Source organism: Eptatretus burgeri, chromosome 7 (genome assembly GCF_056783735.1).
Source record: "Eptatretus burgeri isolate ZD-2024b chromosome 7, Ebu_testis_v1, whole genome shotgun sequence".
Classification (NCBI taxonomy): Eukaryota; Metazoa; Chordata; class Myxini; order Myxiniformes; family Myxinidae; genus Eptatretus; species Eptatretus burgeri.
Window position 1 is genome coordinate 22797792 of NC_140967.1, and position 25575 is coordinate 22823366.

A 25575-nucleotide genomic window follows, 5' to 3' on the forward strand; every position below is an offset into this window, starting at 1 on the left:
TGTCAGTGTACTTTGTTTTAGTTGTCAGTCATTACACCAACTTTGACATTTCAATGTGATATTGACATTCCATTGTGCAGGCAAGAAGAACTGGATGGTGTTGGTTCTTGATTAAAGGTTGTTTGTTTCCAGCGCATGCGAAGCGAAAAGCATGGTGAAGCAATTGGTTCACTTCTGTCTGTCTATGTAGAATGTTTTAATGATAATTATGACATATGTCATGTGGTGTGGCAGCCATGTTGGAAAAAAGAGGAAACATTGAACCTCTGTATCTCTGAAACTGCTCCATGGAAAAAAATCGAAACTTGGCACATGTCAAGTACTCCCCATAGGAAATGAGAGATTTTTTTTGATGATGTCATAGGTGGCTTTGTTATGACATCATAATTGCATATAATCGAACGCTTTATCCGATCTGTATGAAAAATTTTGAGGGTCATCTTGGGCTAAATTGAAAGGAGGGAAAAAGTTGATGATGTCATCAGCCACATGGTTTGGCTGATGTATATATGTGTATATATATATATATATATATATATATATATATATATATATATATATATATATATATATATTTTAATATGAAAGCCTTCAAAACTTTTCTTCTCGGAAACAGCAAAACAGATCGAGGCAAAATGTAATCAATTTGTCCTGGTCACACACCCAAATGTCCATCAAGTTTTGTCCGAATCCGTCCACAACTTTTTGAGATATCCTGTTCATAAACGGATAGACAAACAGACAAACAGTGTGAAAACATAACCTTCGTTCACCTTTGGTGGTGGAGGTAACAATTGTAACCAATGTCATTCTAATTTTTTGAATGAGAATTTGGGACAAATCTCTCTCAGACAACGGAAACCTTCTTTGTGATCCAAAAGTTATAAATTGTTTTCCCATCATTTGTGCTACAGTTGAACTTGTTTAATATGCAATGCCTTTGGAGGTGATCCTGTCCATCACATCTGTGTATTTATTCACATATTATTTTCTTTACCTCAAAAAAAAAAATACAGACCGAAGGCTATATATCTAATTTTTACTTCCTTTATATTTCCCATTTTAAGGAATTTCTTGTTAAGATGTAGACCTTTGTCCAAAGTTACTCCCTTTTGAAAAATTACTCTTGCAAAAGAGGCATGCATCTTTTTTTACAGCTGTTTTAATATTCCTTCCAACAGATGGAATGTTCTGCTCTACATCTCCCTCTCTCCTCTCCTCATAGATTTCCATAGTTTTATCATTAATTTGCAAGCAGACAGTTCAGAAGTGAGCACACTATGATAGAGAGCTATGTTCTCGATAATCTGTTGACCGTTTTGTTTTTCAGGTACAAAGTGACTCTTTTGGGACAATCATGGCTTCCTTTGATAAATCCCAATTCATCCTTCCGAACCATGTGGGAATTGTACCACTAGAAAATCGTGCATCTTTTGAGCAACTATCACTACGGGAGAAGCTCTATGCACACTACCTGTCACTTGCTGCCTGGTATGGGGGGCTTATTGTGCTCCTGCAAACTTCACCCGAGTCCCCTGCCATATATGCAATGTTGCAGCGCATTTTCCGCACGCAGTCTCCGGATGAGTTGCGCACCATTGCTACCAGTACTGCCGGCCTTTCTGACACCGATTATACAGTGAGCCTTTCTTGTTTAATTATCATGTTTTGTTCCTGAGGTTTGTATTATTTTACCTTTGTGAGTTTTGCCTGCATGCTTTTATTATCTTATTTGAATATACATGCTTGTGATTGTTTTTACAGAGTTTCCTTGTATATGCTGCTGGTGTTTATTCCAACATGGGGAATTACAAATCGTTTGGGGACAGCAAGTTTGTGCCCAATCTCCCCAAGGTGAGTTTGTCATTTTTCTCGATGGTTTGGCCATTGCAATTTGCCATACTTCCATTAGAGGCTGTAGTGCCCTCATAGGCTTGTTTAAGTCATGTCATATTTCCGGCTGAGCATGTTTTAGGTTCACCATATTCTCGGTGTAAATCCCGATTGCTTATTTGTGAATCAGTGTGCTGAACTTCAGAGCACTGGGTAGAAACTGTTTTGCATCTGTGTCATCAGTAAGGTGTCCATATGGTACCCATTCCACACAGGCTCACGTGTCTATCTTTCCTGCACGAGCCCACATTGGACCATACTCTGTGCACAGCGTTGGTGCTGCCTAAGCAGTCTCCTTGGCTATTGGACACAATTCTGGACGGGTCGCCACTCCGACACTGGATTCCAGCATGCTGGCATTCATTTTGCCGACCTTGGAAGGGTGACAGGCAGAGTCAACCCCACCTGGTATTACTTCAACAGCCAAGTGGGACTTGAACTCAGGATCCAAGGATCCCAAGCCCACCACCCTAATCATTAAGCCAACCGGGCATACTAGCCCACATAAAGGGAGTGAAGTGGGGGTTAAGTGAAATGAGGGAGTATGTTGGCATTTGTGTGGATAATAGCACATCCTATCAGACCATGTGTGCCCTTTAACTGAAATGCTCCATGGATACAATGACTTGTATTGACAATAATTCCCTCTCCTAAACCGTCGTGTTTGCAGATAATAGGCTTTTGGGAAAATAAACACCTCACTGGCAAGGGATCAATATTTTTGACTATTTAATATGAGGTCTTCAATTGTTCCATGGACAATTCGGTGTGCATATTGAACATTCCAAGGTACAATGTGAACAAAATTGGCATTTTGGCAAATGTAATGGTTTATTTACAGCCCCACTAATTGATGTCGACTGTTCTCACTTTATCTTTAAAAGATGAAGATTTATTGAATTTAATTGATGAAAAAAAATGGAAAAATTGTTTTGCAAGTGGTGGAATTCAGCATGGTGTTTTTTTTTTTTTTTTTTTTTTTTTTTAAATAGCATGACTAGGAGTTTTATAGTGGTCAGTCGTGCGCTATTTATTTTTTTAAACAAACTAGAGCGAAGTCGATGGCGCACCATCTGAAATCCCCATGCTTCCCACCTTGAGCAAAGTTGAAAGATTGCATAACGATCCAATATCAAATTTTGGGTTAATTTTTTTTCCTGTTTAGACCCCTGTAACCTCAAGTCCCCACCCCTTGGGGCATAAACCGTGGGTCAAATCCAAATAATCTGGTACACCCAGTGCTACAAGTATGTACTTGTTGGCAGTCAATGTGTTAAAGAGTGAAGAAATTATTGGGAATGACTTCAAATGGAGGTCTACCACCAGGGCTCAAAGCCCTGGAGGGAAGTATGGGATTCAAAGACAGTTCCACAAAAGGGAAAAATGAGGAACAAGACCATGGAGATGTACAGTTAGCCTGGATTTTGTGAGTTTAACTAGGAGGGGGTTACTGGAAGAACATGCATGTCATTGAAGAGTTGGGGAGAGTTTTTATTTATACAGAGTCAAGGCTCATGGAAGAGCTAAAACACTGAATGGATCAGGACTCGACAGAACAAAAGGAACATCAGAGAGAGAGGAGGAAATGCCAACACTTTAACAACAACTGCAAAGTATTTTGCAATGTCCAAATGTTTATTAATTTTGATTCCACAATGTATCGACCACCTAAAGACTAAAACCACAAACAAAACTAAATATGTTTCCTAAAATTTTTAACAACATTGACCCAGTTAATTATTTTCAATCCAGTTTGCTAAAAATATTAAGGGTATGTGAGGAGTTCAATAAGTTCGACCAATGAATATCTCAAAATAAATCAAGTGATTGCCCATAAAAGTATAATGAGGTATTTGTATGAAAATAACATGCATTTTCATATTTTCCGATGAATTAAGAGGTGTATTGCAAAATAAACCAAAAACCTAGAGTTTCTTTCAAAGTACACTGCCCCATGCCAAATAAATGCCACTGCCCCTCACAGACAAGGAGGTCAGGCTGGACCACTTGGGTCTTTATGACGCGGGACCTGGAAGACCGAACGGGTCCCGCGAGACCGTAGCAGGTTACCTGCACCCTCGAGGTGCCTCGGTGGTTGGCGAGCTCTCTCCGGCACTCTCCTCCTGACTGCGTGGCAGAGCTGGTCCTCCACACACAACCCGCGTGACTTTGCGCCCAGAGGGAAAGGCAGCACCTCTACGTCGTCCACCCGAGAAGGCGAAACCACCAAAGCCACGAGTTTGGACCGCACCAGCGACGGACCCGAACACTGACTCAAAAGACAAAGGACCAAGACCAAGTTCCAGCTCGAAAACCACCAAAGAAAGACAGACAAAGGCCACCCCAAAGACCAAGACACGAAGCTCGCGTGCTGTCCGCCTTGTATCCCCTGGGGCTCAGCGCTTCGTCCCTCCCCGTTTTCGGCTCCGCCTCCCTTCGAGCCTTTTCGAGAAGCTTCTCGAAAAGGGGCGTTCCTCAGCTCCTAGCGCCTCATTCTTCGTATCCACCAATCACGAGCGAGCTGCCTCGCCCTTCCACTCACACCAAACGCGGAGAAAAAAAGGCGGGAAAACCCACGCACCATTGGAGGTTTCTTTTCTCGGTCTTTTTACTCGCGTTCTCAGACAGTTTTCCACGCGGAAAGGGTTGTAGCCTGGTTTGTGGAGGATGGTGTTTGATAGCTGGCGTAGCGGCGAAGATGGTTAGATGGTGGCGTACTTGTGGCGTGGTTGGTGGTGGTTGTTGTTGGCATTGTGGTTGTTTGGGGGGCGAAGTTGGTTGCTGTAATGGTGGTCGTGATATGGTCGGTCCAAAATAACGATAGCAACAGAAAAACCTACCTCAAAGGGTCACAGCCCGGTGAACACGAAGAAAGCCCTCTAAACAACGGTGGGGAAACCTATCTGAACACTCACTTACTGGGATAACTGATCTCAGGAACCTTTATGGTGTTCTGCGAATTTCCACAGCCGTAACAATAGAATATATCCGGTGCGTGATATTGCCGGGGCGCCTTCGGCGCCCGGCGATGCTGCCATGCAGCACTTGAAGATGGAATATAGAAGGGTGGTATACAAAAATACCTTATTTCACCAAATTACTTGGTCCCTGTCATATCCAAATATCAGCTTCCGAGCTCAAAAGGTGGCTGAGATATTGCCCAGATGAGAAAAAAATGAAATAAATACATAATAAATCGATACTAATTAGGTAATTAATCAATTAGTTGATAAAAAAAATTAAACCGTTTTTGCCAAAGTACTTGTTCACTATTGTGCCAAAATTTCAGCTTCCTAGCTTAAAGGATGACTGAGATATCGCCTGGACAAACAAACAAACAAGAAAACAAACAAAAAAATATATGGAGTGAAAACTGAGTATGCCTGTTCGGTGCGTATGCCTGGTGTTGGCTTAATGGTTAGGGTGGTGGGCTTTAGATCCAAGGGTCACGAGTTCAAATCCCACTCGGATGTTGAATTAATACCAGGTGGGGTTAACTCGACCTGTCATCCTTCCGAGGTCGGCAAAATGAGTGCCAGCTTGCTGGTATCCTGTGTCGGAGTGGCGACCCGTCCAAGATTGTGCCCAATAGCCAAGGAGACTGCTTAAGCAGCACCAAGGCTCTGCACAGAGTATGGTCCCAATCTCCTCTCCTCCTCCTGTTCGGTGCTCGTCGCCGCCTGGCGATGATGTGCAATGCCTGGAGATTGAATAGGGAGGTGTGGTGTACAATAATTATGCCTTTTGTTCTTTTGTGAATATTTCATTCATAGACAATTTTTAATACCCCACTGTGGCTTATGTACAAATATCTTAAATTGTTCTTTCCTTCCTTCTTATAGTGAGGATTGTATCTCACTTGTTGTACACCGCTCCTTCCCAATTGCATATGCAGGCGATGCATGACGTCATTGCCAGGCTCCGAAGGAAGGGAGTACTCGGTTTTTACTCCGTTTTCTTTCTCACTTTCTTGTTTGTTTGTTTGTTTGTCGGGCGATATCTCAGCCATTCTTTGAGCAAGAAAGCTGAAATTTGGGGACAAAAGTGAAGATGTGCTTTGGAAAAAACAGTTTTTTTCATTCTTTGATTAATCAATTACTTGATTACTTAATTATTATCGATTTATTAATTACTTATTTATTTTATTTCTTAACCTGGCAATTTCTCAGGCATATTTTGAGCTAGGAAGCTGATCTTTGGACATGACAGTGAACAAGTGATTTGGCTATTTCAGGGTATTTTTACAGCGCGTGCGCTGTATACAATTGCACCGAGTTTGAAATGTCCCCGGTGTCTACCACATCTCCGGTGTCCCCTGTCCCCCCCCCCCCCCCACGTGCCTCAAGACAGCCAATGACGGCCGTCCAGTAGATGCAGTGCATAACCTGGACGGAAATGGCAAGAATTGACGGAAATACCCGAGTATTTCAATGGAAATTTGTGAAACTAATGTGTTGCATATGTGAAAACCATTTAATTTATTGCTTGACGGGAAAAAACCAAGAATCGCGCCCCTCTCATGTACGTACGAACGAACAAAAGACGTCATTTCTGCCCACCATCGCATTTCGTGCCGATTGCCGAATGCTGAAAGCTAAGTTCTTCTTATGCTATCATTCTTTTGTGGTCCCCTGCCACACTGTATCGAACAATTTCATTCCTTCTGTTGTATATAAAGATGCTTATCACAATAATAACAAGATTTTTACATTTCAAATATTAAGTACGCTTTTTAATTGTTTTTCAACTGAAAAAGCATAAATTGCATATTTTAACATTCGTGTACTCATTTCCTTCACCACACATGCTGTATTGAAGGATTTCACTTCTTGATTTATTGATTAATTGATGAATTATTCATTTTTCGATTAATTACTTGATTTTCAAAAGTTACATATTCAGATGAAACAGTGGTGGCTTAGGTATGCTATTAGCCAATTGATTAAGAAATTAAATATTTTATGATTATTATTTATTTATTTTAATTGTGCCATTAATCAGTCGATCAATTATTTTACACCGCTCCCTCCCAATTCTGACTTAATGTGCTGCAATGCAGCATTGCCGGGCACTGAAGGCGCCCTGGTGATGTCGCGTGCTGAAGCATTTGTTATTTATTTATTTCGCATGGGGATGTACCGCTACTTTGAATGTACCGCTACTTGTTTTTTTTTACTTTCAGGAAAAGCTGAAGAAACTTGTGTGGTCATCTCTAGCTTTCCAGAACAACCAGGAGGAAATGACTACCATATGGGAGGCATGTGAAGATCGGATGTTCTCCTTGGAGGATCATGAGCGACAGCTTGGGCTTGGTTCAGAGGTGTGTATAAAGGTGCTTTGGCTGTTCAGGAAAACAAGGGTGTGTGCTTTGAAGATGGCGCAGTTGAAGGGAGTTCCCAAGGTTGGTTCCGAAAGAGAGAAGGCATGCATGTAGATGGGAGTTGGATGTGTTGGAGTGAGGGGCAGTAAGGAGATATGCAGTCACAGAGAATCGGTGGCAAGTTGGGGGTGATGATGGCAGATGGGTAAGGGGTAGGTAGCAGAGTGGAGGATGTTGAAAGTTTGAGTTAGTATTTTCTAGGTTATATGGTCATTGACTGACTTGTGTTTGTGGAGCCATTGACAGGTGATGAGAAAAGGCAGGATGCATTAAAGTGGAAAGTTGTGGACTCGTCTGGCAAAGGCATTTTCACTTGAATATAGATGATGATTGGGGGAGAGCCATGGTGAAATGATTGCAATAATTGAGAGGTGAGGTGACAAGTGTACGAAGGAGTGGAGTAGGAATCAATTATGGTCACTGAGGAGGTGGGAAGGAAATTGGTGGGTGGAGATGCAAGTGAAATAAAAACAGATAAATAGCTTACCTTGACAGATTAATATCAGGACAGGGCATGTTGTAATAAAATGAGAAAGGATGTTAAAGTATGTCTGGAAACTAATGAATGAGAATACTGTTTGCTGCAATTATTCTTCAACCTGGGGGCCTATAATGTCAGCAAATAATCATAATATTAATCGCATCTCATGGAAATTGCCAGCATATTTGAACAGCTTATAATTTCTGAAGACCACCTGAAGTTGGACATGACTGGACGATACTAGATAACTACTTGTAATTGGAATTAATGGATGTCTAGAAACTTGTCGGTTGCCTCTTATGATGACCCTGGCTCAAACACTCCCATTGCCTGGTTAAGTGTCCCTGGATATGCTCATTTTTTGATGATCTTTTCATAGATATGATAGAGAGTGTTACGATTTATGTCAAACAAATTAATTCTGCAAGTTATCAACCTGTCTGGGGTTGTACAATTGCCGAGGCCACGGAAGGAGCAGTTATATTGCAATGCAAAGGAGCAGCCAATATGCAAATTTTAGGATCAGAACGCGATTGGAGGCGGGGCCACGCCGCCCCCCCCCACCGGTCAGCCATTGGTCGGGCAAAAATGGGCGTGAACCTCTCCTGATCCTAAAATTTGCATATACGGACTTCACATACACACGCTTGGAGGCAGGGCCAAACCGCCGCGCACTTGCCAATTGGACGGAGGAGAAGTGGGCGTGAAGCGTTTCTGATCCGAATTCTCCTCTTGGAAAGGTCGCCATTCGCGCTCGTGGCTCGGTGCGTTCGGCACCAATCGCCGAACGGGCCCGAGACAGCCCGACATTCAGTGTTCACAGGTGGTGCGGGAATGGCCGTAGAAGCGATGATGTGGGATGAATTCGTGAAGGTTAAGGTGAAGGTGGTGGAGGGTCTTCTGTGGTGAGGGTTGGCGTTGTGGTTGTTGTCTGCGGGTTGGAGCGTGGTTGTAGTTGGTGACTATGGTTGGCGTGGTGGTTAAGGTGGTTGTTGTGTGATTGTGATTGTTGTGTGATGGCGGTTGAGACGTGGTTGGTTCAAAATAACAACAGAAAAGAAAAAAATGGCTAACTCAAAGCGTCACAGCCTGGACGAATCACATAAATTCCCTCTATACAATGGGTTTGGGCTAACTACACATGTACCTATGAAGATATCTTACCTGAGGGCCCTTTATGGTGTAATGCGAATTTCCACAGCCGTAACACTACCCCTCCCCTTTTTACAGACTCGTCCCGAGTGGTCAAATTCTCGTGTGCCATCATGTGTAATTCTCCCCGAGTACGTTTTACCTTCGGTTCCCTGAGTGCGACATTCATGGTATTCGTGTCCCCAAAATAAATAACCTGAGGGCTGAGTAACTAACTAAACAAACCCACTCACACGGACGACTTAAATAAAATTGCCCGCTCCAGACAGACATGCCGGGGGTGCACTCAAATTTACAGTACATCTTAACACCTTAACTTACAATTTACACTAAACCATGGCCCAGGATCAATGGACTCTGCAGGCAGAAAAAGTCAAAAGAAAACCGGTGCACGGGCCGGCATTGCAGGCCCGTGTTGTAACTGTCAACAGGACAGTCCTTGCAACTTCCGACGATCCTGGCGCACATGGCAATGAACAGGGGGGGGGGGAATCAAAACAGAACGGGGGCAAAAAGTAGATGAGGGCAGTGGACATGGCATGGCAAAGGCAGCAGGCAAACACAGCCTGCAGAACAAGGCCGTTGCAGGCAAACACAGCCGGCAGATGATCCGACCGGCAGAGGCCCCGCAGAAAACAGCTGCAGACGATCCGGCCGGTACAGGCCTCGCAGCAAAACACAGCCAGCCGATGAAGTTGGCCAGCCTTTGCTTTTCGGTGGAGGGAGTGCGGTGGTGCTGGCCACTCAGAAGGCGGGCTCGGACCTACCTACTGTCTCCCTCCCACCTATCACCTTTGTCTGTCACTGTACCTACCCACTCCCTTAATTTGTAAAAACCAATTTAGCCCAAATTAATTTTTTTTCTTTTTATTTCTATACCTCCCACTATAATTTCGTCCCCTAACCCCCTTTATTGTCCTTGTTTGGCTAACCTATCGTCCCCTAGCCTACTCCCAACCCCAACGTTCCCTTCCTGGAGGGGAATGAGGGAGGGCTAGCGTCCTGTGTCGAGGCCCAACGAAGCCTCAGGATGGCCTCCCCAGACTTCAGCGATCTAACCCAAAGTGGGTCCAGCGTCCCACAACGAGGGCGAAGGGATGGATGGTGCGGAGGGGTACACTTCCTAATCTACCCTATCCATTAACCTTTAAACTACCCTGGGGCTTTCAACAAGCGCCTCTCGCTTAAACTATCGGTTCTAACAACCAAGATTCCCGTCGCCTAGGTTGGTGTCCTCTCAAATTTCGGGCATCGCCCCCCCAATTTTCTTCCCGTGCCCTCACACGGTCTCATGGCTGGGACGCGTGGCTCCCTTGGCAGGCACTACCCTCTGCCGATTCTCCTACGATGGCACCCCTGGGCACTACACTGCCTCCGAGCCTACCAGCTCCCGAAACACCGGGGAGTGCCAACTAGCAGTCGTGCTCGCCACCCATACCCGGCCCACAACCATATATATATATATATATATATATATATATATATATATATATATATATATATATATATATATATTGTCGCGAATTCGCGCCCGCTGACGTGCGAATGGCCATGTAACTCGAATCGTGTCACGTCGCCCACCGGACGGACAATTCTGTCGTGACCCTCTCGGACTAGCGCCGGGAGCTAGTCACGGGTGGGCCTTTCAGCCTCACCACGATCGTGCCAATCGGCCCCCCACGTGGGATAGGGTTGTTCACCAAATTCGTCCTACCTAAGTACCCACGCGGAGGGTAGACCGGGCGATCGCACCTCGCCGCAGGTCGACTCCGGACACGGGCCACTGAAGCGACGCGTTCCGTACTATCGGGATAACCGAGCGGTGTTATCGTCGGCCTCGACGGTTCCGATTAATTATCGGGCGTATTAAGCCCACTACCAACCCTTTATGTGAAGCAAGATGGAGATTCAATTAAAGAAAAGACGAAGCGAAACGGGAAAAACAGTTCAACATAAAGCACATTTATTTCGCGATGGCACACGGACAGCACACATATACAATTATACACCAAAAGCAAATGTAAAAGAAGAAACACCACAATAATGCACAAAAAGCAAATGTAAAAGTGAAACACAATGCAGATCTACCACCGACTACCGAGCACATGGCAACACTTCTACAGTTTTACTTCACAGACGGTGCCGACAACACATATACTCAAAGGGGGCAGACGGGGCCCGTGGGCCAATATTTGCGTGGGACCTGAAAGAGCGGTCAGGTCCGCGAGACCGGGTGGATCCTACCCGTGTCTTTGTGATGAGCCGCAAATGTGGCGGCGTGGCGGCGTCCCGACTCTAGCGCTTCTTCGCGGGTTTCGTTGGCACTGCTTGGAGTGGGGTGGGAACGGGGCCCCCTTTTTGCACGATCTCGGTGCGGTGGGGAAAAGGGGGGGGGGGGGAATTGTTGATGCTCTGGGGAAAGAGGATAGCTGGCTTGCTTGGGTCTCGCGACGGGCGATTCCACTGCGAGCTCGTCGCCGACCGCCGTCTTCCTTGCCTCGGACCCGAGCTATTCGGCCTCTTCCCCAATTCTCCTCAGCCGACTGCAGCAAACCACCTGTACGCCCTCGCCTCCCGACTCACTCCCCGCTCCTCCAAGGCCGACTCTGCGCTCAAACCGACTCGACCGCGCTCCAGGCTTCATCTCTCTGCAGCTCCCCGACAGACTCCGAGCTCCACTCGGCTCTCCGACCTCTCCAGACTGACTCTTCTCAAACTGACTCTGCCGAGCCCGACTCGACCCTGCGCTCAGCACTTTATAGGCCGGCAGGAGAACCCATATGCAAATTTCTGGATCAGAACGAGCTCGGGGGTGGAGCCACGCTCGCCCATTGGACAGAGAAAAAGGGGCGTGAGTCTCCCCTGATCCTAGAATTTGCATATCGCGATTCTACACCGACGCGCCTGGGGGCGGGGCCAAACCGCCCCGCATTTGCTGATTGGATGGATCAGAAGTGGGCATGTATCATTCCTGATCCGAATTCTCCTCGGAAAGGCCGCACTTTGCACTCGCGGTTCGGCGCGCACCTTGTATGAGTCCAGGACAGCCTGACGCTCTGTGCTCACAAGTGGTGCGGGAATGGCGGTAGAAGGAGGAGAGGTGAAGGTGGTGGAGGGTTTATTGTGTTGGTTTATGGCCATGGCGACGTTTGGAATGGCGGTGATGCGATGTTTGCGGGAGCGAGTTGTGAAGGTAAAGGTTGTGGCTGTTGGCGTTGTTGTTGTTGTGAAGCGGCGTTGCCATTGGTGGTTGTTGTGTGATGGCAGTTGAGACGTGGTTGGTTCAAAATAAAGATAGAACAGAAAAACGACTATCTCAAAGGGTCGCAGCCCGAATGAATCACATTTATTCCCTCTAAACAACGGGTTTGGGGCTAACTACACATGTACTTAGAGATATCTCACCTACGGGACCTGAATGGTGGTTTGCAAATTTACTCAACCGCAACAATATATATATATATATATATATATTTATTGTTACTGAAATGGTCCTTATTGGAATACTAAATACAGGATTGGCTCAGATCCCCCATTAAATGCCCGTTTAGGTCGGTTGTGTGGTAAAAAGGACGATATATGGGTGTCGGGAGGTGTAAGAGACTATTTTTATGTTCGTACAGTGGTGGTGAAACGAGAGATCACTCTTCTTCCTCTCCTTGACGGATGATAGGCCCCGCCCAGTCGGCTGAGGGGGGTGTGGCTTGAGCGAGGAAGTGACGCGAAGGGGAGGAGCCTTTGGTCGGTTAGTCGCTGAGAGAGACGTGCTCGTGGAACAAAGAGAGAAGCGAGAGAAAACAGCTCTCAGTTTGGAAGGCTGCGGGCGGTTGAAAGGCTGCTCGTGTTTTGGAAGCGAGGGAACGGAGGAACAGTGTGGAATCTGCCGGTACAAAAACGGCAGTCGACTTTGAGAGGCTGCCTGCACGTGGAGTCGGCGATCGACTCACACGGGGAGGTGATCAACAGATTTGGACTGCTTTTGGCCGTGGAGCCTGCGTCCGTACTCACCTCACGGCTCGCCACATTATCGATCCGCTTGCGGAGCTCGGCCCCTCTACTTGGGCCTTGTCTGGAGAACAGGCCAGGCCTGGATTTGTGTGCTGGACCTCATGAGAGATCGGCTGAGGCCCATTGTTGATCTGGCGGACTTGTGCCGTCGATATTGCGTGGGGCCGGAACACGCTGAGGAGAGTGTGCGCACGCGGTAACTTGAGCAGGAAGAGTATGGCGCCGCCATCTTTCCGCGCAGCGCGTTCGAGCTGGAGCTCGAATCCATGGACATCCGCCTGTTGCAAGCGACATTCGTGCTTTTGACGCTGTCCTCTCGTCCATGAGACATCACCAAGTACTTTGTCTTGTCCTGCATGCATGCTGTATGTCTTTGTCTGCACGTGTTGTATAAGGCATATTTCGGTAGCGACCCCCTCAAAACCTGTAGACCATGGTTCCCTAGATAAGAACAGGTTGAGGATTGTTAATAAAACCATTGTCGTGTTTATTGCTTGTGTTGTGATCCATGATGTTCCCCCATAAATGTGGTTAATTCGTATGAAGTTGCCGCTGTGGATTAATTTGTGTCGCGTCGAGGAACGATCCATTCAATTGGCATATAAAACCAAAGCGGTTACAGACTGGTAGACTCCGCTCGGTCTCTGACAAAACCAGTCTGTAACCAGGGGTTCTATTTCCCCAACTGGCAAGGTACAAGGAGTACGTTGGTATCGCGATTGAAGACGCGTGACCTGAGGCCTGTGCTGAGCCGGCCGGCGTTATAGATCCCGGAGACGGCTGGAGTGGGTTGAGAATCCCTCCGTCGCTGAATCCTTAAATATATATATATATATATATATATATATATATATATATATATATATATATATATATATATATATATATATATATATATATATATATATATTATGCCTGGTGTTGGCTTAATGGTTAAGGTGGTGGGCTTGGGATCCTAGGGTCCTGAGTTCAAATCCCGCTCATCTGTTGAATTAACACCAGGTGGGGTTGACTCTGCCTGTCATCCTTCCGAGGTCGGCAAAATGAGTGCCAGCATGCTGGTATACTGTGTCGGAGTGGCGACCCGTCCAGGATTGTTCCCAATAGCCAAGGAGACTGCTTTGGCAGCACCAACGCTCTGCACAGAGTATGGTCCTAATGGATGGATATATATTGTTGCGGTTGAGGAAATTCGCAAACCACCATTCAGGTTCTGTAGGTGAGATATCTCTGTACATGTGTAGTTAGCCCCAAACCCGTTGTTTAGAGGGAATAAATGTGATTCATTCGCGCTGCGACCCTCTGAGATAGCTGTTTTTCTGTTCTATCTTTATTTTGAACCAACCACGTCTCAACCGCCATCACACAACAACCACCAACCGCAACGCCGCTTCACAACAACAACGCCAACAGCCACAACCTTTACCTTCACAACTCGCTCCCGCAAACCGCATCACCGCCATTCCAAACGTTGCCATGGCCATAAACCCTCCACCACCTTCACCTCTTCTCCTTCTGCGGCCATTCCCGCACCACTTGTGAGCACCGAGCATCGGGCTGTCCTGGGCCCGTGCAAGATGCGCGCCGAGCCGTGAGTGCACAATGCGGCCTTTCCGAGGAGAATTCGGATCAGGAATGCTACACACCCACTTCTGATCCGTCCAATCAGCAAGCGTGGGGCGGTTTGGCCCCACCTCCAGGCGCGTCGGTGTCGAATCGAGATATGCAAATTCTAGGATCAGGGGAGACTCACGCCCCTTTTTCTCCGTCCAATGGGCGAGCGTGGCTCTACCCCCGAGCTCGTCCTGATCTGGAAATTTGCATATGGGTTCTCCTGCCGGCCTATAAAGCACCGAGCGCGGGGCGAATTTGTGAAGAGTAGGTTGGCAGAGTCGGTTTGAGAGGGTCGGTTTGAGCGGAGTCGGCCTTGGAGGAGCGGGGAGTCGGCCTTGGAAGGGCGAAGAGAGTTTTGGGGCAGAGTCGGGTTGGAGCGCGGAGTGGAGTCGGGAGGCGAGGTCGTACAGGTGGTTTGCTGCAGTCGGCTGAGGAGAATGGGGGAAGAGACCGAGTAGCTCGGGTCCGAGGCAAGGAAGACGGCGGTCGGCGACGAGCTCGCGGTGGAATCGCTCGTTGCGGGGCCCAAGCAAGCCAGCTATCCTCTTTCCCCAGAGCATCAACAATTCCCCCCCCCCTTTTCCCCACCGCACCGAGATCGTGCAAAAAGGGGGCCCCGTTCCCACCCCACTCCAAGCAGTGCAAACGAAACCCGCGAAGGAGCACGAAGTCGGGGCACCGCCGCGCCGCCACATTTGCAGCTCATCACAAAGACACGGGTAGGATCCGCCCGGTCTCGCGGACCTGACCGCTCTTTCAGGTCCCGCGCAAATATTGGCCCACAGGCCCCGTCTGCCCCCTTGTCTTTGAGGGTGGCCCTTTTCTTTTGCTTTTGAGTAAATGTGTTGTTGGCGCCGTCTGTAAAGTAAAACTGTGTAAGTGTTGCTGTGTGCTCGCGTAGTCGGTAGTAGATCTGCATTGTTGTGTTTCTTTTGTAGCATTATATATATTTGCATAATTGTTGTAATTGTATATGTGTGCTCTCCGTGTGCCGCGGAATAAATGTACATCATGTTGAACTGTTTTCCCGTTTCGCTTCGTCTTTTCTTTAATTGAATCTCCATCTTGCTTCACGTAAAGGGTTGGTAGAGGGCTTAATACGCCCGATAATTAATCGGAACCGTCGAGGCCGACGATAACACCGCTCGGTTATCCCGATAGTACGGAACGGGTCGCTTAAGTGGCCCGTGTCCGGAGTCGACCTGCGGCGAGGTGCGATCGCCCAGTCTACCCTCCGCGTGGGTACTTAGGTAGGTCGAATTTGGCGAACAACCCTATCCCACGCGGGGGGCCAATTGGCACGATCGTGGTGAGGCCGAAAGGCCCACCCGTGACTAGCTCCCGGCGTTAGTCCGAGAGGGTCACGATAGAATTGTCCGTCCGGTGGGCGACGTGTCGCGATTCGAGTTATGTGGCCGTTCGCACGCCGGCGGGTGCGAATTCGCAACACTGGTGTCAGGAGTGGGACACAAACCCATCCCCCTCCTCGCGGCACTGGTGTCGGAGAGCGGGAAAACGGGCTCTCCTGTCTCCAGCTAAATTCACGGGAATCGGTCCAGGGGTGAGAGGAGCGACCCCCGATTCCCTCCAAATTACGAGAGATTTAAATTAACCCCTTACGAGAAATAAGATGGAGTCTCAAGGCGAGCGGGAGCCGGGGGATTTGGAAATGGATTTAGAATGTGTAGAATCCATGGTCCAGGATGAAATCCCCGTGCAGGAAATGTTGGTTGTGCAGGAACACGAACTCCCCCAACTGAACCCAGAGCCCGAAATAGGTGCGGCGGCGGCCGCGGTGTATGAGACCTCCCTCCCCCTCTCCACCAAAACCCTTCCCCGATCCCTGCCGAAACGGCTCACCCAAGCGCACCCGACATGGCCCAGCTATTCGCCATGCTGGCAAAGATAAATACGGATGTGCAACAAATGAATGTGAACATAAACAGCAAAATGAACGAAATGACAACGAAAATGGATACGAATACGCAACAAATGAAAAACGAAATAAAAGGCATGAACAAGCAAATGGAAACGAATGCGCAAGTAATGAAGGAAGAAATGAAAGAACTGCAGGGTGAGACGCAGAACATGGGCCGAAGCCTGCAGGCGGGCATGAAGGCAGTAACCGGGGAGCTTAAAATGGCGACGCCACGTGTGGGAGCAAACGAGCTGGGAGGGGGTGCAACGGTTGTCAGGCCCGCGGTGGAGGCGGGTAAGGACAAAATAATTCGGGAGACGTGTTGGGCGAGGGTCGTGACGGTGACCGAGGGGGAAAAATTAAATGGGGAGACCAAAACGTGTGAGACGAGACACGAGGTGACGACAAAGGAAATAAAAATAGTTGAGACAAGGGAGATAACAAGGGAAGAGGTGACTGAGTTGGCAGAGAAACGGGAGATGGGAACGATAGAGGGAAGACTACACGATGAAGACGGGGTTAGAGACGCACACACACACACACGGAGGTAGTGGAGGATAATGGGGGTGAGCTGGCGGACTGGGTAGAGACCCAGTGCGATCAGTTGGATAGCCGCCTCCAGGAACGATGGGAGGGAGTATGCCCCCTTGAGGCGAGTCACGACCAGGTGGGTTCGGTCGTGCTTTGCGAGGTTGAGGGGAGGAGTGCTGCGAACGGGTGCACGGAGAGTTTGGATGGTATAGAGGCCCCGGAGACCCTTGTGGGGACACGAATCCCCAGTGTGGTTGTCCCGGTGTGTGTGGTGAAAGGTGCGAGTGCACCCCCGTGTGTGAGTGGTGTGGTCACGAGTGTGCCGGGGTGCGTGCTTCCCAGCACTCCGGGTGTGAGTGGAAGCCCATGTATGAGTGAGACACCGCGCGTGAGTGTCACCGCGTGTGTGAGTGGTATGGTGCGTGTGAGTGGTATGGTGCGCGTGAGTGAACGGCCGAGTGTGAGAGGGACAGTGTGTGTGAGAGAGCGGTATGTGAGGGAGATGGCGGTCGGCATGTGTGAACATGCAGCCATGTCTCCCGTGTGAGTGTAATTGAATGGAGTGTGAGCGTCGTAACACGCAGGTGTGCGTGGTTTGAATGGCGACGGAGACGGCGACAGAGGAACGAAAGCCGAGTAGCGGCTGTAGCTATTGTGGGCACCGTGCTGGGTTCACCCAGCAGCGAGCGCGAGGTCCGTGCTGTGCAACGCACGAGGCCCCCACGTGCTCGCTTGCGGGAGTGAAGCCCGGTCCGGAAACGAGCGCGGTGAATGTTGCTGATCCCGAGACGGACAAAGTTTAGGCAGGATAACGGATTTGGACCGGATGGGTTCTCCACGCGAGCGGGTGTGTTCAGCTCCAACGGGCAGAGCACATGTGTTCGCGTGGGGAACCCTTCGAGACGTGAGGCTTGTGTTTTTTTATGTGCTGGGTGACGTCATGGCTGCGTGTGTGGTTGGAATCCGGCAGGAGGGTGAATCCCTGCCGGATGGTACCGTCCAAGAGGGGCGAGGGACGCGAACAGCTGCCATGACGTCACGCCAAAGGTGCGCGGCTGTGAATTTCAACGCTGGTGCGCAGGTTGCGAGTTGCCGCGCTGGTGCTGCGCATGTGAAAAAAAAAAGCAAGCCTCGCTTTCAGATGAACAGGATTTCCCCGGGCAAGGGGTGGAAGACCCCCTGGCCTGGGCACAGGATGACACTTGATAGGGGGAAGGGTTAGCTCAGTTAGACCGACTTCATGGGGCAGGGGTAAGTCTTCATGGGGTCCGTGGAATGGATTAGTTAGAGGGATTGCAGCCAGATTTAGGAAGGGAAATGGGAAATGACATTTTGGAGACAGTGACAGACTTGTGAATGTGTAGCGGGGACATAGCTTAGCTACGCAGTGTGAAAAGGAACGTGCTGTAGTGTAAGGGACGACGTGGGAGGACGAGTTAGTTAGGGGAGGTAGTTAGAAGGATGGCAGAATTCAGCGGTGTGTGTGTGTTGAAGAGTTGGTGAGTGGTGTGGAGACATGTTGAGTGAGTGAGGCCAGCGGGTCTGTGTGAGTGGAGAGAATGGGGAATGCATGGTGCGATGAGTGATTGGGGGGAGGAGTGACTCCCGCAAAAGGGACCCCCGGGGTCAGTGTAGAGTGAGTTAGGGGGTTAGTCAAATTAACAAAAATGGAAGTCGTTTTGTTGTTGGTGGGAAAGTAGGCTCGAAACCCATTTGGAGGGGTGTAGGAGCCCTGTTGACGGGCTGGGAGCGTGGCTGCGAAAGGTGAGTATCGCTGAGTGGGTACCCCGGGCACCAGGCTCGTCGGCCGTGGTAGGCCAAGGGCCCATGGGGGGCCGGGATAGCGTAGTGGGCACGGGTGCGTAGGCTTGGTGCGGGGGCCCGGGGCGCCGTTATCCGCGTGGGCAGTGTTGTCTGTAAGGGTGACCCTCGGAAAGGGGCTCGGGAAGCCAGCCTGCCACGTGTGCATTTCAGGGGAGGTGCCATGGGGGGAACTCCCCGGTGTCTAGGGAGCTGGTAGGCTCGGAGGCAGTGTCGTGCCCGGGGGTGCCATCGTAGGGGAATCGGCAGAGGGTCGTGCCTGCCAAGGGGAGCCACGCGTCCCAGCCATGAGACCGTGTGAGGGCACGGGAAGAAAATTGGGGGGGGGGGCGAGGCCCGAAATTGTGAGGTCACCAACACAGGCGACGGGAATCTGGGTTGTTAGAACCAATACCGCGAGGCGCTTGTTGAAAGCCCTGGGGTAGTTTAAAAGTAAATGGATAGGGTAGATTAGGAAGTGTACCCCTCTGCACCATCCATCCCTTCGCTCTCATTGTGGGACGCTGGACCCACTTTGGGTTAGATCGCTGAAGTCTGGGGAGGCCATCCTGAGGCTTCGTTGGGCCTCGACACAGGACGCCAGCTCTCACTTGTTCCCCAGCGGGAAGGGAACGTAGGGGTTGGGAGTAGGCTAGTAGACGATAGGTTAGCCGAACAAGGACGATAAAGGGGGTTAGGGGATGAATTATGGTGGGGAAGTAAACATAAAAACAACAAAAAAATAAGTTGGGGCTAAATTGGGTTTCACAAATTCAGGGAGTGGGTAGGGACAGTGACAGGCAAAGGCGATAGGTTGGGAGGGAGACCGTAGGGTAGGTCCGAGCCCGCCTTTCGAGTGGCCAGCACCACCGCACTCCCTCCACCAACCTCCACTGCAAGGCAAAGGCCGGCCCACTTCATCGGCAGCTGTTGTTTTGCTGCAAGGCCTGTGCCGGCTGGATCGTCTGCAGCTGCTGTGCTTCAAGGCCTGTGCCGGCCACTTCATCTGCTGGCTGTGTTACTTCAAAGCCTGTGCCGGCCAGTTCGTCTGCCGGCTGTGTTTGCCTGCAGCGGCCTTGTTCTGCAGGCTGTGTTGCCTGCTCACCTTTGCCATGCCATGCCTGCTGCCCTCGTCATTTTTGCCCCGGTCAATTTTGCTTTGCCCGCCCCTTGTTCATTTCCATGTGCGCCAGGATCAAGGCAACGGTTTGCAAGCTGTGAGAACTGCCCTGTTGGCAGCTAAAACACGGGCCTGCAGTGGCGGCCCGTGCACCGTGTTTGCGTCCATCCACTCATCCATCCATCCATCCATCCATCCGTTGTGTTCATTGCGTGTGCCACTTGAGCTGGCACGGAAACTGCGTTTGTGCAGCCCATGCACCGTTTTGTTGCTTGCGTCAGTGCCCGTTCAGTGTTCTGCAGGGACTGCCTTGCGGGCAGCCGCACCAGGAGACTGCGTTTGTGCAGCCCATGCACCGTTGTGGTTCACTTGGTTCATTTTCAAAGGGGGAGGCCTTGGACTGCGTGTGAGCAGCCGGCCACGTTCCCTGTCACCTGCATTGCTTGAGCCAGAGACTGCATGCGAGCAGCCTGGCTCCCTGCTGACTGCTTTCTTTTTGCAGAGTCCATTGATCCTGGGCCATGGTTTCGTGTAAAATTTGTAAGTTAAGGTTAAGATGTACTGTACATATGAGTGCGCCCCCGGCATGTATGTCTTAGCGCCGGCAATTTTATTTAAGTCGTCCATGTGAGTGGGTTTGTTGAGTTACTTACTCAGCCCTCAGGTTATTTATTTTGGGGACACGAATACCATGAATGTCGCACTCAGGGATCCGTAGGTAAAACGTACTAGGGGAGAACTACACATGATGGCACACGAAAATTTGACGACTCGGGACGAGTCTGTAAAAAGGGGAGGGGGTAGTGTTGCGGTTGAGGAAATTCGCAAACCACCATTCAGGTCCTGTAGGTGAGATATCTCTGTAAGTACATGTGTAGTTAGCCCCAAACTCATTGTTTAGAGGGAATAAATGTGATTCATTCGGGCTGCGACCCTTTGAGATAGCTGTTTTTCTGTTCTATCTTTATTTTGAACCAACCACATCTCAACCGCCATCACACAACAACCACCAACCGCAACGCCACTTCACAATAACAATGCCAACAGCCACGACCTTTACCTTCACAACTCGCTCCCACAAACATCGCATCAACGCCATTCCAAACGTCGCCATGGCCATAAACCACCACCATAAACCCTCCACCACCTTCACCTCTTCTCCTTCTGTGGCCATTCCCGCACCACTTGTGAGCACCAAGCATCGGGCTGTCCTGGGCCCGTGCATGATGCGCGCCGAGCCTGAGTGCAAAATGCGGCCTTTCCGAGGAGAATTCGGATCAGGAATGCTACACGCCCACTTCTGATCTGTCCAATCAGCAAGCGTGGGGTGGTTTGGCCCCGCCTCCAGGCGCGTCGGTGTCGAATCGAGATATGTAAATTCTAGGATCAGGGGAGACTCACGCCCCTTTTTCTCCGTCCAATGGGCGAGCGTGGCTCCACCCCCGAGCTCGTCCTGATCTGGAAATTTGCATGTGGGTTCTCCTGCCGGCCTATAAAGCGCCGAGCACGGGGCGGATTTGTGAAGAGTCGGTTGGCAGAGTCGGTTTGAGAGGGTCGGTTTGAGCGGAGTCTGCCTTGGAGGAGCGGGGAGTCGGCCTTGGAATTGCGAAGAGAGTTTTGAGGCAGAGTCGGGTTGGAGCGCGGAGTGGAGTCGGGAGGCGAGGGCGTACAGGTGGTTTGCTGCAGTCGGCTGAGGAGAATGGGGGAAGAGACCGAGTAGCTCGGGTCCGAGGAAAGGAAGACTGCGGTCGGCGAAGAGCTCGCGGTGGAATCGCTCGTCGCGGGGCCCAAGCAATCCAGTTATCCTCTTTCCCCAGAGCATCAACAATTCCCCCTTTTTCCCCCCGCGCTGAGATAGTGCGAAAAGGGGGCCCCGTTCCCACCCCACTCCAAGCAGTGCCAACGAAACCCGCGAAGGAGCACGAAGTCGGGGCATCGCCGCGCCGCCACATTTGCGGCTCATCACAAAGACACGGGTAGGATCCACCCGGTCTCGCGGACCTGACCGCTCTTTCAGGTCCCGCGCAAATATTTGCCCACAGGCCCCGTCTGCCCCCTTGTCTTTGAGGGTGGCCCTTTTCTTTTGCTTTTGAGTAAATGTGTTGTTGGCGCCGTCTGTAAAGTAAAACTGTGTAAGTGTTGCCGTGTGCTCGCGTAGTCGGTAGTAGATCTGCATTGTTGTGTTTCTTTTGTAGCATTTGATATATGTGCATCATTGTTGTAATTGTATATGTGTGCTCTCCGTGTGCCGTGGAATAAATGTACATCATGTTGAACTGTTTTCCCTTTTCGCTTCGTCTTTTCTTTAATTGAATCTCCATCTTGCTTCATGTAAAGGGTTGATAGAGGGCTTAATACGCCCGATGATTAATCGGAACCGTCGAGGCCGATGATAACACCGCTCGGTTATCCCGATAGTACGGAACGGGTCGCTTAAGTGGCCCGTGTCCGGAGTCGACCTGTGGCGAGGTGCGATCGCCCGGTCTACCCTCCGCGTGGGTACTTAGGTAGGTCGAATTTGGCGAACAACCCTATCCCACGCGGGGGGCCGATTGGCACGATCGTGGTGAGGCCGAAAGGCCCACCCATGACTAGTTCCCGGCGTTCGTCCGAGAGGGTCACGACAGAATTGTCTGTCCGGTGGGCGACGTGCCGCGATTCGAGTTACGTGGCCGTTCGCATGCCGGCGGGCGCGAATTCGCAACAATATATATATATTTATATATATATATATATATATATATATATATATATATATATATATATATATATATATATATATATATATATATATATATATATATATATATATATATATATATATATAAGACCCACCCACATCTCTCACTTGTGAATGGAGGGAATAGCCAATCAGCTCTCACCTAATCGACTACACCCATGTGGCAAGGAATATATAAATATATATATATATATATATATATATATATATATATATATATATATATATATATATATATATATATATATATATATATATATATATATATATATATATATATATATATATATATATATATATATATATATATATACTAGTGCGTGCCTGTACGTGCATGGCCATATATGCCAAAAAAACCCAAAAAACTTTCAAACCACATGCCAGAAACAACAACCACCCACGCTGTTCCTTCGCTCTCGCGTGCCCGTACGTGCGTGGCCGTATGTGCAAAAAAAAAAAATTCAAACTGCGTGCCAGAAACAACAACCACACAGCCCGTTCCTTCACTCTAGCGTGCCCGTACGTGCGTGGCCGTACGTGCAAGAAAAAAAACCTTCAAACCGCGTGCCAGAAACAACAACCACACAGGCCGTTCCTTCACTCTCTGGGGTGTATGTGCGTGGCCGTAGGTGCAAAAAAAAAAAACTTTCAAACAGCGTGCCAGAAACAACAACCACACAGGCCATTCTTTCGCTCTCGCATGCCCGTACGTGCGTGGCCGTACCTGCAAAAATAAAACTACTTTCAAGCAACTACACAGTCCGTTCATTTGCTGTCGTCAACGACGAGTGGATTGGGGCATTGTGTTTATCTATAAATGCGCATAAGAAATCGAGAAATTATTAGAATACAGTATGTCATCCTAATCCGGAAGTCCGTACCTTGTAACCCGTAATGGGGAACGTGGCTGAGGATCTATTCCCCAACGACTCTGCCTACGCAGCAACGTGTCCTGTCATTAGTTTGGTAAATAAATGGCCATAACTTGGAACCACTTGTCCGATTAATATCAAGCCTTGAAAAGGCACATACTCAGGTCCCCAACAATATACCTGGCAAGTTTCAATTAGATCGGACCAGTGGTTGTTGAGAAACAGCGGTCACACACACACACACACACACACACACACACACACACACACACACACACACACACACACACACACACACACACACACACACGGCTGGAATTATAGATAGATGATTGACCCCTCCCACACTTCTCTTACCCAAGTATCTGCATAAACCAACCCAAGAAGATTTACACAAGGTAAGTGCGAATGCCATTTCGAACCCTTCCCTGAGTTCCTCAACAACTATAAAGACGTTCACACATAGTACACACATGACAATCCCAATGCAAAACACGCCCTCAGCTATGGGACCGGTTCATCACTTATTGGTAAATCATCAGTGATAGCGTAGACAGCAATGCACACCAATGCCAATAAGGCTTCCTTGCATGTACCACATGTAAACGTCAAAAGCAGTCAATATATAAATAAAGACCCACCCACACCCTCACCTGTGAATGGAGGGAATAGCCAATCAGCTCTCACCTAATCAACTACACCCAGGTGGCTAGGATTGTACAAATGATTGACCCCTATCACACCCTCCAGCCCACGTAGCTGCATAAAGCAACCCAAGAAGACTTACACAAGGTAAGTGCTAATGCTGTTTCGAACCCTTCCCAGAGTTCCTCAACAACTATAAAGACGTTCACACATTAGTACACACATGAGAATCCCAATGCTATACACCCCCTCAGCTACCGGACCAGTTTCATCACTTATTGGCGAATCATCAGCGATATCGTAGACAGCAATGCATACCAATGCCATTTGAGGATCTCCAGCATGTTCCACGTGCAAACGTCAAAAGCAGTCAATATATAAATAAAGAAAGACCCACCCACATCTCTCACCTGTGAATGGAGGTCTAAGTCTTTTTGGGTTGCTTTATGCAGCTACTTGGGCTACCTCCATCCGTCCTTAACTTTTTTTTTTTTTTGGCGAAGATCCGGATCCGGATCCGACTTCGAGATTTTTAAAAAGTGATTCTTCATCATTGAGAGATAGGGCTAAATATGATATATAGCACGATATCTCAAAAAGTTGTGGATGGATTTGGACGAAACAAATTTATTCGATTTTGGTGAATATCCGAATCCAGATCTGGATACGACAATTATTTAATTTATAATGTGATTCTTCACCATTGAGTGATTGGGCCAAAAACGATATAGTACTGTATAGCATGATATTTCAAAAATGTATTGGGCCCGATATGTTCTTGTGCATCAGGCATTATGTGGCGGAGGTATGTGCTCTCCCGAGTGCCCTTCTTGTTTTTCTTTCTGTTTTTGTATACCTTTCTTTCTTTTTCTTCTCTTTATTTTTCTTTGTCTTTTTCTATACCTTTTTTCTCTCTCTTACTTTCTCTCCCTTTCTCTCTCATGTTTTTATCTAAATTTACCTTGGTATAAATAACAAATGTAACATGGTTGGAAGTTGTGCAGGAGGAAAGAATATTCAAAACACACACCTGATCGTCGACATGCGTGTAGCCATGATGGTCCAGCAGAGGGCGTGATTTGTTTGGACAATGGGGTGTGTTGCTTCATTCTTCGCCTCTCTTTCTCGTTCAGGGTATCAGCACGTACTTTTCTGGAAACTGCACAATGGAAGATGCCAAACTAGCACAGCGCTTCCTCGATGAAAAGGTGAGGCTGTGTTAGAATCGGAATGAAAGCATATTAATTGCAGGTATATGCATGTGTAATTAACTGCACAGTGTGATGCAGTGCTTGTTTGAGTCAATTTTGAGACTTCACTTTGTTTGTTTATGAAACTCACGCTTTCTTATTAACCATGTGGATTGTTGTATTGCTGAATCTCATATTGTTGCATAGTATTGTATTCTTCATTTTATATTG

The 25575-nt window shown here is 48.5% G+C and overlaps 1 protein-coding gene across 3 annotated transcripts in view; it reads left to right on the top strand.

Moving 5' to 3' along the window:
• The window catches only part of DPP3 (dipeptidyl peptidase 3), a 374981-nt gene that overhangs the window by 119807 nt on the left and 229599 nt on the right, over positions 1–25575 (top strand). For all 3 annotated transcript variants that reach the window (XM_085887695.1, XM_085887697.1, XM_085887698.1), the window contains exons 2-5: positions 1331–1639; positions 1765–1854; positions 7076–7213; positions 25288–25362. In XM_085887695.1, the coding sequence (XP_085743821.1) occupies positions 1331–1639; positions 1765–1854; positions 7076–7213; positions 25288–25362 (612 nt within the window). The remainder of the gene's footprint in view (positions 1–1330; positions 1640–1764; positions 1855–7075; positions 7214–25287; positions 25363–25575) is intronic.